Raw genomic sequence first — 15,758 nt, forward strand, 5'->3', positions numbered from 1 at the left:
CAAATCAAAACCAAGTATAAAATTAAGCGGAAACGCGACGACCAAGAGACAACGAAAAGAGGACGGACTCAAAAGTGACAGAGAGAACGCAACTACGTCAGAATGTCAGTAAAGACAGAATAACAGAGAGAGAGAGAGATAAAGGGAGGGAGAGACGCTTAGAAATCGGCGATTCTAATATTGTCCTAGGCACTGGCCGGTGGCTCGCGACAAGCCGGACGCAGTGAACCAACCGTCTCGGTGCCATCGACATCAAGAAACTCGTTGATCCCGCGAAAATTGTTTAAAAATTTTGTGCAACATCCGCGATCAACGGTGCTACCAGAGCAACTTTGGCTAGTGACGTGACGCAACGAGCAACACGTGTTTTTACCATCTCCTTGGATCGTTTAGAGTAAACAGTTGAAAGGATCGGTAAGCGTGATATTAAAACAAAACCTACTATTTCGTTGGAGACCATCGGTTTCAATGTCGTCGGTTCACGTCGCGTTTCCTTATAAACGCATATACAGGGAGTCATCGTAAAACCCAGGCTGATGAAAGAGTAATGTCAGAAAATTTTAATATAAAACTTATCGTGTTCCAGCTACTGCGATTTTTCGTTTAAATTTTCGAAAACAGCGTCCAAGGTCCGCCATTAGCTCTCTGAAAAGACAATCTAATTATTTGTAAAATTACCATAACCCGACAAGTAGAATTACTTTGTGTTTTGTGGTGTGTTTTACGTTTGTAAACATTTGGTAGTTCTGGAAAGAGCCGATGTTATGTGTTATGCGTTTTAAATTGCTTAAAAAAATGATCAGAATAATGGTATTCTATGATCGCGAGCCATATTCCGTTTGCTTATCGATGCAATTTTTACCATTCGAACTGCGATGGACTGTGCAACGAAAGCAAGGTGTAATCGAAGCAAACGAAAGGTATGTCGACGCGTATCGGCTTCCGCCAGAATCCATGCGAAACTTGAGACGCGCGAAGCGACCGGCTATTTTAAAACGAGCCGAGTTCTGCTCAAGCTCATCGGTCGAAGGTCATTCTAACGCCGGTGGAAAAAAAGCACAGCGAAATGAACAAAATGTTCTAGTCGAATTAGAATTTCGCATAAAACGACGAGCGGGGGCGGCTGAAACGCCTGACAGCGCAACGGGGAAACAGAAAATGCTAAAATGTATAGAACAAAGGGCGATTAGAATTTCGAGAAAATAACAGAGCAACCAAGATGCAAATGTAAGTGGTTTAAAAGGTACATCCTGTAGATGTAAATGGCATAAATCATAAAATGAGACTGGAATGGAAATGTTAACGTACACGTAACGTAACAGGGTACAGCTGATCTCTACGTCGGGTCTTTCAAGAAGACGGAAATCAATTTTCACATGTAAAAGCCTCGTGCAAAATCATTGGCCACAGTCGCCGACGATATATTTTTAAACGACTTACCTCATCGGCTGCTCGTACATTTTCAATCTGTTGCTCGTCAACGCAAGTTCTTTAGAAAATATACGTAGTTATAGACTGTCTCTAAAATAAACCTAATCGGCAAATCACGATAAAAGTGTAACTCGACCAGATGTAAAAGTTCGTAAATCTGAACAAGACTTTCGCGACTCTTTACCCTTATTTACGATTAAAGCAAAGGTGATTTTATTTTGTTTGATCGCTTGCACAACAAAATACCAATTTCTATACTTCAAATTAAAGATTATGTTAGCCACTATGTGCGAGTGGAAAGTCGTTGATGAAAGTCTCTGAACAGGCAGCTTAATATATTTCTTTTTGCGAAGATTAAGTAGGCGGAGTGGCTCAAGTTATGTCGCTTAATACGTCCAATTTACCACTCTGTCGGTCTTTCGTCGACCGACCAACGAGTTTTTCACGTTTTTCTTACGTACGCTCCTGCAATTGCGGGAATACCATTCCACCGGAAGATAACATTCCGATACAATTACACGTTTCCTTCTCTATGCTTGCGCGTCTATTACTTTACTCTTTTATCGATTAATTTATACATATATCCATTCTACGTGATATCACAATTCATTCTAATACATAAACAGAGTTCGTAAATGTATGCTCGTCGTTGGAGTTGATCACCGAGCATTCGTTGCACCGAGCATTCGTTGCGAATTAAAACGACCACTGAAACCGTAGAAACACGAGCACTTTTAGATGCGCCTGCATGATTATCGGTCAAAACTAACATCTGCTTCTCGTCAAATTCTCTTCTTTTTTCACTGATAATGCAAAGGGGCGTCTCTCTAGTCCCCTGAAAGCGCAAACAGCTTCCGTGGACCATGCCAGAGTCGTTTGTTGGACGGTGAATCGTCTGGTCGTTGGGTGACTTTGCGTACCTCGATCCATCTAAATTTAATTAATTGACAGTGACATCGACGATTCGTACAATTGATACCACGCGAGGGCTTCGGGTAATTAACGGCAAGTAGGAACAAGGCGCTACTGATCCCATTTAACCTCGAGATAGTCGACCATATGGCGAAACAGTGACTATTACCACAGTCGAGGTATACGAGTACACTTTACGTACAATGTATTTTTTCGGTTCATTTTCATGGAGCTCTAGAACCCCATTACTATTCTCGCGTAACTCCCAACATTACCGATAGGTTACAGAATTTCACACCAGAGAAAGTGACACAGAAAAGAAAATTACAGAAACATTTCTGGCGACACATTATATTTTCGGTAATGAATTTTTTTTTCTCGAAAGTGCGTACGATTTCGGGGGTATGTCTAATGACCAAAAATTATTCTAATTGACCCCTGCAACTAAAAATAATTTTTTTAAAACGATTTGAGATTTTTTTTATTTTAATTTTTTAATTACTCGTATACCTCGTCTGTGCTATTATACGGTTAAAAGAAACTCGATGGTTTTATTTAACAAATTATCAGACAATTTTCTTCAAATATTTACCACTTAAATAATTGTGTATTTATTTAGTCGAGAATTTGAATTTAAAGCTCCGTCGAATAATATCGTTATCGATAGAATTTAGGAACTCTTGTTTGCAGTTCGTGATTTCACCGCGTTTCTCACGTGCAGTTTGCTGCGTTACCAACGTACGCTTATTATGGTCGATAAGTAAATTTGTTGTATGGGAATTACGAATCTGTTGGTATAGAAAGTACGAGTGTGATAAACTTTATAGGTTTATCGAATAAATCGTTAGTTACTAGATAATATAAATGGACTCGTTATTAATTAAGACGTTGCTCGAAGCTTGGTTAGTATTTTAAAAAGTATCCGGACGAAGATACGGATTACTCGAACCTTGTCGTCATTGCTCTCGTTGATATATCGACAACGTCGGGGACGTCGTGGAAGTTTCCAACATGCTCAAGTTCCGAGTGTCAGGGCAACGAAAGTGCAGCTACACGGTGAGAATCTTAAGCACCAAAGTGGGGATCGGTTAACGAGTAAATTTCGAGGAGGCAAAGTCATTTCTCTCGCATGGCATTCAATCATGCGCAGACATAATTCGTTCGCTTACGTTTTAAACGCTCGGACCATTCGTTTCCGTCCATTTTCCATCCAGAAAGCTCTAGGGAAACCAATTAAAAATGGTTGGTGGTAAGTGATTCGTGATACAAACGATTGATGATACGAAAGAAATGATAACTAGGAAAGCAATATCGATATCAGCGTATTATCAGACCTTTGGTAAAGCTAATTGTAATGTCGGTGAAACGACAGGACGCTATTTTTGAAGAGAATACGGTTTATATGTACATACCAGGGAACCTAAAAGAGCATCAATTGCAGGAATGAAATGCGGACCCAGGGTGCAATCGATCAGAGATTGCGCTAAATTCTCGTCGTGTTGCATGCTCTTAAATAAACGAATAAATGTTTAAATAAATTGTTAAATAAACGATCCCATTGTAATCGAGGAAGAAATGTAAATTTTCGTTGCAGGTTAATCCGGGAAGTAAGGCGGCGCAGCAGGGTGTGAGAGAGGGTGATTTAATTAGCAGCATTAATGAGAGGAGTACCCGGGATCTAACGAATAGCGAGGCACACGCACTCTTACGAAATGCTGGGGAGCACTTAAAGCTTGGTCTGAATCAGTAAGTTACTTTACGCGTACCTTTTTTCACAAAAATTTTATTCAGAATATTCGGTAAAATGTTTGTTTGTTCATTTTCCAAATATTCGTTTAAAAAGTTATCGCTATCTACTAAAATGTAATTGTCTTTTTACAGGGAAAATATTGGCTCGCCAAAGAGACGTATTTACAAGAGCAGTTTGCAGGAAAATACTACCACCGAAATTCTCAATAGTAAGTATATGTAGACATATTTATTACTATAATTATTCGAGTGACTGTCATAGTCTAACTGTGCTCTATTTTTTTAACGAATCAAGTTGCGTTCTATTACTCGATACTATAAATTTTTTAGATATTTATTTATTTTCTTTATTAGTTTCCATATTACATTTGATTATCTTTATTTTACAGAGACAACGACGACGACGAAACATATAAGCGCATCGAATACGCGGATTATAACGACAGAATCGAAGAAGAACGAAACAAGTGAGTGACTTTTTATTCTACTATATTATGTTTTTGTTAAAATAAAAATTTAAAAAGTAAAATAATAGAAGGAAGCGGTAGATTCGTTGGAGGGAAAAATCGATAGGAGATCTGAAATGGATCGATACGATTGGAAACGTAGACAACGGGGTTTTAAACAAACCCGTTGACAAACGCAAATTACGGCAGAAGCATAGTCCTCTGGCTTTTTCTTTTTTCCTTTGGTCTACATCACGTGCTCTCTTTTGCAAATTGGTGTGCCGTCATGCAACGATGAGCAGACGAGCACCGTGTACCCACGGTTCACTTATGCCCTGCAAACGATCGCGCTCTAGAGACCAACACACCTGTTTTTTTTACACAAACAACTAACAACATGTATACAGGATACACCTGCCAGCACAGTCGTGCGTCTCGTTTGTGTTTCGCGTCGCGCCGCACCCTCGTCGTTCGCCAGAAGACGCCCCGAGACGGTGACCCTCTTCTTCTTCTTCTTCGAACCTCTATGTGACCCACCTTTCTGTCAGTGCTCACGGACACTTTGTCCAGTGTGCCGGTTAAACTCGATCGTTTCGTCGTTTCGTCGTTTCGTCGTTGCGTCGTTTTCCATTTCAGAAATGCCGCGTCCTCGGTCGACGGTTTCATCAATCTCGCAAACTTTGTGACTCTTTAACAGTGGATCGAAACGTTGGCCGCAGTGAATGTGTTTCCTTGACCATCGATTCTATAAAGTTGAAACGTGGTAAATTCTCTTGTTCCCCAATTATATGTGGGGCAATATTCTTCTATAAAGTTGTTGCAGGTGAAAGAAATAGTTTCTTTCTTTTCTCGAATCGCGGCAATAATTGATCGTATGGTGCACTTTATCCATCGAATAACGTGGAAAGTATAACGGGAAATGAAACTGTAATATTGGCGTGCTCTCATCGATATCGGTCATGCATTAGGCATCCGAGTTACGTAATTCAGACCGGAACCATTGGGGATTGATCGATGATCGAAAACGGATATACTTTTCCGATCACAATGGCTCTAATGGCCTTAATGATCACTCTAATGTGAAGCAATGCGTTAGCTTGGCTATAATTATGTAAGAAGAAAGAAAAATCGTGAAACTTGCAAATAGCGTTGTAGTAATATATTAATCGTGAGTTTAAAATTTGTTGAATATTGGACACTGGTTTACAGATTAATTTTTAAGATGAAATCTGTCGGTCGTAATTCTCTTGGGATGTTTCTTTGATCCTCTCAACCCCTAAAATTCACAGTTGATTCATCGACCGCGTCCAGCTTGCAGGATTTAAAGCGTTCGCGTTGAATAATGAGATTCTTCGATTGCACGCGATGTTTCGGTGGGGCGAACGAAACAGGTTCGTCGGAAACCTCGAACCCGTCGTTTAAAAACAAACACTCTTCGGGAACAACAGCACGACCGACGAAACGACGTCGCAGGTCGAAAGTAACATTCGGTTCCTCTCGGTTCCTGGCAATGGTACGTTCGTTTCGTTCGTCGTGGAAGCGGGCCAGAAGATTCCAAAGTCCGAAGAGGAGGCTAGAAACGCATCGAGGAGCGTCGAAAAGGGGCAACGTCCAGAATGGTTCGTCGTCCAGAAAACTATTCTATTCGGCGGCGGACTCGGCCAGGACGAACATTCTGAAAGGGAACGTCCAAGTTGACGGAAACGGAAGACTCGGGATCGGGATCGGTCGTAGGGAACTCGAGCACGAATACTACCAACACCTGGAGGCGCTCAAGTTTCTCATCGAGCCCCCGGCTTGCTTCGGGAACAACGACGAGGCCAGACAAAACTTTGAAAACAAGCTAAACACGCTGGACTTTAGAAGAATGAATACCGTCGCCATCCCCGAGATTCCAGCCACGGACTTTTCTAATCCCGAAACGGTACTCTGCGCCTATAACTACGAGCAAACAAAGTCCAAGTTTCGAAGGTTCTGCTCCAACAAGGATCCGAAGGGTGCCATGATAGGTTTGTTCGTTAGGGCACCTATTCTGAAGAAGAAGAAGAACGCGGAGCCTGCAAGTTGTTTGTTGGGTGCTGCCAAGGAAGCTAAAACAGTACGATTTAAGGAGGAATACGATCCGGGAGAGTTTTACCAACAAGACGTCGATGAAAAAAGTATGGATATCGAGGGCGAAGGAAGTTTCACCGAACCGTCAGAGGAGATGGTACCAAATAGTCGTTTAATATCGAGAGAAACCGATAATGCAGATAGGGTTTTATCGAACGAAGAAGTCTGTCCGGATGAAAGGTTCGATGTCGCCGGAGAAAATGGTAAATGTTTGAAATATTTTAGCGAATGTTTAAAAAAAGAATTTTCAAGCTCCGCCGACGCGACGCGACGCGACGCGACGCGACGCCGACGCTTTAACGCGCCTTTGGTGGGTGTGCCGTTTCGCGTCATGCCCCGAAGGGGCCAAGCCCGCATTTCCGCAGCCCCATCTTCCATCTTTCGTCCTTTACCCATCGCCAAAGCCGAACCCTCGCGAGGAATTCCTTGGATCTCGTTACCGCTTTAGTTACGCCATCGATCCAGTCAACATATTTCATTGCCTCCTCACTGATTCGTTACGTAATTGGAAGGCCAAGCGCAATCGTTCCTTTATCCTGTCTTTTATCACTATCCCCGATCATCTTATTAATAGAGCTCGTGCTCAGCATTTCTCCTTTGCTTTGCAACGGATTAGATATTTTTATCGAAAGTTTATTCATTTTACTTTAATTACTTATTCCCAACCTTCGTTACAAGATGCAGCTGTAACTTGGCAATGGTGTTAGAGCAGAGTCGCGTGGTTGGTTCCTTTATATGTATTTCGCCACTCCCATTATAATTGTTGTCGTTGTCCTTGGTTCTCTAGCAATTTGACATTAGGCGAAGCATTACGAACGAGTCTCCTCGGTCTCATCACCGGATCAATTACGTAGTTAATAAGCATAGTATGCATCACTGTTTGACGATAACTCTTTACACAAGGTTACTTGAAGCTTTTAAAAGAGATAAAAATAAACTATTTCGAACATGTTACTGAAATTAGTACTATCGATAGAAATATCCCTTTATAAGTTAGTTATTTCCTATTTGTAAGTAAGAGATCTATTCTTTTCGCCGTCGAAACAATCGATATTGTTAGCGAGAACAGTCGCGTCTGTCCCCTAGGGGTTCGTTGCATTATATTTGGAGGAGTGTCGTGCAACCTTTTGAAATCTCGAGAAGCAAGATCTAATTAGAGAACCATTCGTACTCGAGTAACGACATCTTTTCGACATCCAGACATAAAAATTGCTTCTTTTCTTTTTCCAGTGTCTCGTTTGTCCGACATCGTACCGAGTGTGTCTACTCGATGCCTTTAATTACAAAGCTTGATAGAGATATCGTAAAGAAGCAAAGATATCGCTTCGAGTTTCCGAATTTAAACGAGTTTTACTAGTATCGATAAAAAGGGGCAACGTACTGAAAATAGGTTTCCGATTCGATTCGAATTCGTCGCAGGCCTCCATGTGCGCGCGTGTGTCACTGGTGATGTAACGAAAAGTGTGGAAAATGGATGGGTGTGCTCGCGATAGTGGCGTTCTGCCGGCATTGTTTACTCGGAAGGAAGTTCAACTCGGAAGTGGCACTATTCATGAGCGTCGCACGAGGGACGGACACACACGCACGCACCTTGTCCGTCGATGTGTGTCAGACCGCGGCAGTCTACGTTGCAAACACCCACGAACCTCTGAACAAAGTATGCGTGCATAATACAGCGTATTTAGTACAATACGTGTCTACGTGTCGCGTAAAAACATCATTTAGGGGACAAGCTGCGCAAGCGTAACTCGAAATTGTCTACGTAGTAGGTTGTCGGCTGATTTATGACAGCGTTTCTCAAACTTTTTCCTCGATACGAACCGTTTGATCGCGTATCGATGCTTAAAAATATTCAGCGATCTATAAACGAACGTTACAGAAGCATTATGCTGGTATTGTTAGGATCTAGATTTATCGTATTATTCGATGTAGAGCCTTTCTCGATCGATCAAAGCAGGGAGGATATCTTTCGCGAGAAATCAAAGGGACGGTTTGAGAATCTCTGATACGTTGGTACGTATATAAACAATACACATGTATACGCGCGAGAGGATCGTACGCGTGGGTGGGGACACGAGCGCGTTGCACGGCTGATGGATCTGTTCGCACTCAGTCCATTCCCGCGATTCATGGACCCTACAGGCCATGCCGCGCATTTCTGGCCCGTTCACGTTTCATTCGGAATTCATAAGCGGCTGTCACTGGCGGCAAAATACGCGGACGTAGGCGCATTTCGTAAACATCGGGTTCGTGTCTGCTGTCGCAAACGTATCAAATTAATTCGCTGCCATTTTGTATCATTTAAAACTGGTACGTTTACAGCGACGCGTCCTGTTTCAGATGACACGAAACCCGATCGAAGCTACGTCAATGAAAACGGTGGTCCGAAGAGTTCCTTGATCGAGCAACGAGACGAAATCAAACAAAGTAAGACCGATCATTTTATTCCTTTAAACATCGTAAGCCAATATCTTTGAATGCTGGATTGAGTCATGCTTGCTGCACGATCGCAACAAACTATACATATATTTTATTAATCTTTCGCTACACCATTTAAATCGTTCTTGTTTCATTTACAATCACACCAAGCATCAAGATTATATTCTCCATAAAGGAAGCGTAATATTTTCAAACTAACTGTTACGCGTCGTCATCGTCGCATCGCTTAAAACATGGAATAGTTTTGGTAATATTTCAATATTAATACGTGCCTGTCCAAACATATTTCTATCGATAATAGTAGCCACTTTTACAGATAGTTGCCGAATAATTGTTAAAATAATTCCGAGTAGTAGGAGTAGGCTTGTTGTCTTGTTGTTTTTATTCTCTATTAATCGATTCATTAGATTTACAGTATTATACGTGTACCTAAATCAGCCAACTAATAAGACAGGGAATATATGTGTTGTAAAAGTTGCTTTTTCTACTCCGCGAGCTTCGTTCCTCGTTCAAAGTATCGACGAAATCTTCTCAGGAAGGCTATTCGAAAGAAACGTATTAGATTCGTTTCTACTTTATGCCGGTGCATTTTGATCGTCTTAAAGAGAAATCGTGGGTGGAAAGCCATCTCGGCGGACACAACGACGCAACGATCTGCCTCGAATAATCTCGGAGGACAGCCTATTTACGAAAATTTGAACGAGATCCGCTCGATTTAGCGAGTCCTTGGAGTACACCACGGACACGGAAGAGATTAATAGAATGCCGCACGGTACGCGAAACCGCAGGAATCGCAGGGGTCGCAACAAAAAGCGGCTCCAACCTAACCCGATTCTCGAAAGAACCGCCACCACCAGCAACGACGACGACGACGACGACGACGACGACGACGTGGATGACAACGACCGCGTCGTAGAAAATACGGAGATTACCGTACAGGAGGATGAAAATAAAGCAGAATCAAGGAGAAACGACGAGAATAAATGTAAAAAGAGAAAGGAAGAAAAGTATAGAATCCGAAAAGGCAGCACGGTGCAGCCTGTGGTTAAGGTCGTGGAGATCAGGACGATCAGCAGCTTGCCATTGGCGGGTAGGATCGATCACATTCCGGGAGTCGGTATCCTAGAGACGGGAAACAAGGACAAGGCGGTCGAGGACGCAGGAATAATGACGATCAGCGAGCCTGCGGAGACGTTTATCGAGTCGTCGACGATCGGTAATCGGCAGCGGCTGCAAATCCACGACGTCAGCGACTGCGACGTGGAGACCGAGAACGTTAAACCGGTTATCGTGGAAATGGAATCGGACGTGGAGAAAGAAGCGACGGAAACCAGCAGCGACGCTGGTATCTCCGTCAGACAGGAAACCGATTTCGAGGAGTCGAGCGCGAGATACTCCGAGACGCGGCACGTTTGGGACAGCGTGATGCCAAAGGAGGTGGAAAGGAAATTGAGGAGCTTCATCGAGGACCTGAAATTGCCGACGTACTCGGAGGACGTCGAGGAACCGTGCAACTCGACGGACCAGGAGAAACTTGTCACCATCTCGACGTACAAAAAGGTGAGAAAGCGCGCGGCTCTCGAGTCCTATTACGCGCACTCTCAGGCGGCAAACAGATTCCTGGACATCATACAGGAGGAGGGCGAGAAGCTCTCCGAGGACGAGGAACAGCACATCAGGGATTTCATCAACGAGGAGATTGGAAAGTATCGAAGGGAAGAGCGTCGTTTCGAGAGAGCGAAATGGGACGCGGAAGCAAAGGAAACAGCGGCGAGGACGGAACCAGTGAAAATAAATATTTCTCACCAAGATACAGAGTTATCGAATTACGCGGGCCAAGACGAAATGGAGGAGTCGGAGCTTACGGAAACTGACAATCCGAAAGGTGACGCACTGCTTGGACAAAATGGACGCGAGGAAAAATGCGAAAGAACGTTAGAAGGTTTCGACGAAACATCGAGGAACGAGGAATCGAAATTTAACGACGAAATCAACCGAGCGTCGAACCAACATTTAAACGAATCAAAGTTACAATTACCGCCGCCTACCGATGGCGTCGTTGTGCAATTGCAACCAGAAGAATCGCAGTTTTCCGACAATTGTTCCAACATCGGTGAATATTCGGAAGAAAGAATAGAGGAATTAAAATTAGACAACCGTCAGGATGGTTGCGTTGAATCGTCGAAAGAGTCGAGTACGGGCAATTCGGAATCGAATAACGAGACTTTGATAAAAGACAATGACATCGCAGAGAAAGAGGAAGTAATAGAAGGCGATTCTGAAACGCAGAACGAGGGAACCGATCTTGAAAAAAATTCTGAACCGAATATGTTTATAGAAAATGAAACGTCTAGTATAAATACGGATAACCAAGTGGCCGATGCACCGTCTGCTGTTAGCGATATCCCAGAATCGGAAACACCAAAGGAACAAGAACGGCGTCCTCCGACGCCACCAAAAAGATCGTCCAGCCTCGTGGACGTCGATCATCTCGAAGAAAAGTCGAGAAATATTGGAGGTTTACGGGAAGGAAAGCAAGTTCCTGACGACGACAGTCCTCCGAGTCGTCCACCCTTACCCAAAGAAAACGTTGTTAGTCCAGACGAGCCACGATCGGAGACGTCGATCGAGAGTTTGGCGGAAACTCTGTCGCGCAGCGCGTCCGAATTGCCCGAAAATATTCGTCGGATCGTCGATGAGTTAAGGGCTGACGGGACGAGGGCTTGTTTCGAAACTGACAGCATTACCGAATTGCGCAATTACGTCGAGAACGGCGCCAGCCTTGGCGACGAAACGAGTCTTGAAATAACGGCTGACTACACGGATCGAAAGATGCTCGAAAAATGTTGGGTGCCCGAGTCGACGACAACGTCCCAGGCGAACGGATCATCCGCGAGGCCAGCGAAAAGTGAAACTACAACGCGCGAAAAACGATCGATGGATCAACGGTCGCATCGACAGGAAAAGCACGTTTGCACCAAAGTTACTAAAAATACAACAACGAGCAGGAAAAGGATCGAATCGCGAGAAAATACGTCGACGAGCACGAACGAGTTGACGACGAGCGAGGAAGAATTCGAGGAAATCTACAATTATTCGAGGTCGAAAAACGACGACGATAGACGCGGGCAAGATGAAAGCAACGAGCGCGATGATTTTGCCGCGATACTCGAGCGTATAGTAAATAGTAAAGAGGAGGAGCAGCAAGTCGACGATAAAGAAAAGCTGGAGACGAGCGATTGTCAAGCTCAAGACTCGTCGAGCAGTACGACTTCGTTGAGCACGGTCAAGTATAACCCGATGGAGGCGTGGCAGACCGACGTCTATTCGATAATAGCGGAAGAAGCAAGGAAAAGTAAAGCGAGACGCGACGAATCGTCCAGTCTGAAAAGCAAACTTTCATTCTTGAAAGGAGAAGAGTTGCACAACGTCGCGAATGGACACGAGGCTCCATTGTCTCCGGAGCCTATACCTTACTCGCCCGTGGAAGATTTGTATTACGTGCCGCTGAACAGTGGCGAGAATTACGCCGAAACTCGCTCGGAGGAAGCAGCAGCCACGGCTGGTCCAGAGTCTCTGAGGAATCTGTGCATCAAACGAATTTTATCGATGCCGTACGGCGTTCGAATAATCAACGAAATAACAGTGCCTAAATTTAACATTTTCGAGAGTCTTCGTTCTATTCCAAAATTTGCTAACAACATAACGAGAAGCGAGATTAGAGGCCCATTAAATATGCATGATCGGCAGATCGAAAGAGCTAAACTAACAGCTTCGAAACGACCCGACTTGTACGAAACTACTGTTTCAGAGCAAATTAAATTCCAACCAATGGAAAAATCCTCAGCGAGTAGACGGAACTCGAACGCGTGGATGGGCCTGGTCAGTTCGAGGGACCCGAAGCTTCTCGTGTGTCTCTCGCCGTCGCAGCAGAAGGCCTCCGTTAAAACGAGCGCGGATAATTTGTTGGATCTGCACAACAAGTTCCTAAACAGGCACAGCTATTACGAGGAGCAGCCGCCACCGTGCATTCCGGTTCCCAAGTACAGAGTCGAGGTACGTCCGGCCGGCGAAACCGACCGGAAACCGACCAACAGGCTACTGGAGATTATCAAAGAAAACTCGGACGACTCCAAGAGGAGTCGGACTGCCTCGAAGCATTCGGAACGTCTCAAGGTCACTCGCCTCTGCGACTGGTTGAACCTTGCGAGACGCGATCCCGTCGATATCTCCTGCCACGCGACATCTCTCTCCGATGATTTATTAATAGAACCATCGGTCGAGGGAGAACAGCCTGATAAGGCCCGTCACGGTAATCGTACGAACGTTGCAAAAGAAACGAATGGTGTTGGTAGTTGGCCGGAACCGCCAGTCAGGAGCTCGACGCCGTTTATGTTCAACACCGCCCTGATCGACAGATCGTCTGGGAAAAGGACGCCGCCTCGAAGGACTATCGATCCGCGTTACAACGTGAATCCAGCGTTGATCGACGACAGAGTGCAAGTGCCACCGCGAACGAAACGCGTGGTGAACGTCGACAGGTCATGCATCGACACCACCAGCATTTTCGACCAGAATCCTCCCAGAAGTCACCTGGAGCCGCGCAAGTACAACAACGCGGACAGTTTGAAGCACCTGACGGCCACGGAGATCATGCAGAATCTGAAAAAGCTCCAGACCGAGGAGGACGACCCGTCCGAGGACCACGGAAACTATTCCGTGCCGCAAGAGTACTTTGCGCAGCAGCTCAAGTACATAGAGTTGCTGGAAAATCAGCTCAAGAACGTAATATTGGCCGAGGAGGAGGAGAAGGAGGCGTTCGAGGACTTGCAGACGCACGTCAGACGGAGGATGCAGGAGAGAGGTGCTAAAGGTGCATCCGAGGTGGACGACGTGGCTCGGGTTACGAGCGAAACTTGGCACGACAAGTCTGAAAACGTGGAGGAAAATCGGTCCGAGACCACCGACAAACACGGACACAGACAGTTCGAGAAGAAGGCGATTCGCGAGAACGGTTTTCACGGGGAGGAAACGCGCGAGAAAATCGAGACCACGGAAGAGCGTTCCGTCATCACCAACAAAACTAGCGAAACCTCGAAGAAAGGAGAACAAGCTGAGATACCGAGGACATCCGCGGTCCTGCTGAACGGCGAAGCGTTTCGTCGAACGATGTACGACGAGTACGTGCACAAGGTGCTCGAGAGAGAGGAGAGGAAGCATCGCAAAGTGGTAAAGATCAGCACGCACCAGGACATCCCTAAATCCGACAAAACCGACATGACCGCTGTCGAGAAAGAGTTTATAGAAAAGGCAAAGAACAGACTGAACAAATTCGGGATCGATCTCGACGGAAGCGAGGCTAAAGAGGATGAAAAGCGCGAGAGGAGGAAACCGAAACTGGACGACGAGGAGGAGGAGGAGATCGCTAGGGCAAAGTGTCTGATCGACGGGAAGGAATTCGAGGATGCGAGAAAATTGCCCAAGCATTTGCAAGAGTTTCTCGAAATATCCGCCACGTCGACCACCGACGACGGTGAGTTCCGTGGAAATCGAGGATTGCTGTGTTGTTCGTCGTTTAGTTTTTTCTTTTTTCTTTTCTTTTTTCTTTTTCTTTTCTTTTTATTGCTGGCATTGAATGTGCCCCGAGTGCTCGAGTGTTTCGCCTGACTTTGGATTTCAGAGATCACTATACACTGTATACCGTGTCGAGAATCGAATACGTAACAGTTACTAATGCACGTTCATAGACGTATTTATGATTTGCATTGTCGTAGGTGTATCGTGCTTTTGTCGTCACTAACGAAATCGAACCTACGAGTTTTTTCCTTAGTCTTTTCTCGACTTTTTAGTCGAAAATTCTTTTCTTTTCTTTTCATCCGAGCATAGAAACTAGCGGGTAGATGCGGTCAAGATGAACCTATCTACCACCCAAAGGTTTATTTTTCTTCCATGTTGAATAATAACGAGCGACTCAGGTTGGTCGGTCGGTTGCAACGTTCATGATTCATTCGAGAATGGGAACCTAAATATAGGTACCATCGAGAAATAGGCCAGCGCTCGTAGAACGTTTCGTCGCGCGTCCAGTTTCACCACCGTCCAGGAACCACCGTCTCGTTTTTGGCTATTTCCGACCAATTGCAACACGACCTACTACATTCGCCAAAACTCCTCGAGACCTTCACCCTTTCGGAACTACCTCGTTCTCGTAACACCAACGAGCTTTATTTTTCTCCCGTTGCTCCGTTTTCCAACACTGCAAACCTACTCTCGCACACGATCTAATATTTCCATCTCTGTATATTACATTTTCACAGGGACAAAATTTATAGTCGATTACATCACACAGAATGTACTTTAATTGGTTTACGTAAAAAATTAAGAACATACATAGGTATATGTACATATACATGAATTCGTTTATACGTCTGTGAATCATCTGTGATCGTTACTTGAATACACTCTTTGCTTTTTCTGACGTAGCTTGGCGACAATTAACAAATTTACTAATACAAAACGACGATGATCGTGGAATATTTATGACAAATTAAAATTTCCCTCGATAACCTGGAAGATTTAACGCTTCCCATGGAAAAATTGTCACATTATTTTCTTACTTATTTACATTTTGCTGTTTGCTGTAGAACATGCTTTATTTTCTCGAAAATACTT

At 44.3% G+C, this 15,758-nt stretch overlaps 1 protein-coding gene across 1 annotated transcript in view; it reads left to right on the top strand.

Annotated features, from left to right (window-relative positions):
* The window catches only part of Cap (Cbl-associated protein), a 53,267-nt gene that overhangs the window by 4,763 nt on the left and 32,746 nt on the right, over positions 1–15,758 (top strand). Inside the window, exons 2-6 of the mRNA XM_076780367.1 lie at positions 3,938–4,089; positions 4,225–4,301; positions 4,482–4,559; positions 8,991–9,077; positions 9,802–14,622. Of these exons, the coding sequence (XP_076636482.1) occupies positions 3,938–4,089; positions 4,225–4,301; positions 4,482–4,559; positions 8,991–9,077; positions 9,802–14,622 (5,215 nt within the window). The remainder of the gene's footprint in view (positions 1–3,937; positions 4,090–4,224; positions 4,302–4,481; positions 4,560–8,990; positions 9,078–9,801; positions 14,623–15,758) is intronic.

Source organism: Colletes latitarsis, chromosome 13 (assembly GCF_051014445.1).
Source record: "Colletes latitarsis isolate SP2378_abdomen chromosome 13, iyColLati1, whole genome shotgun sequence".
Taxonomy (NCBI): domain Eukaryota; kingdom Metazoa; phylum Arthropoda; class Insecta; order Hymenoptera; family Colletidae; genus Colletes; species Colletes latitarsis.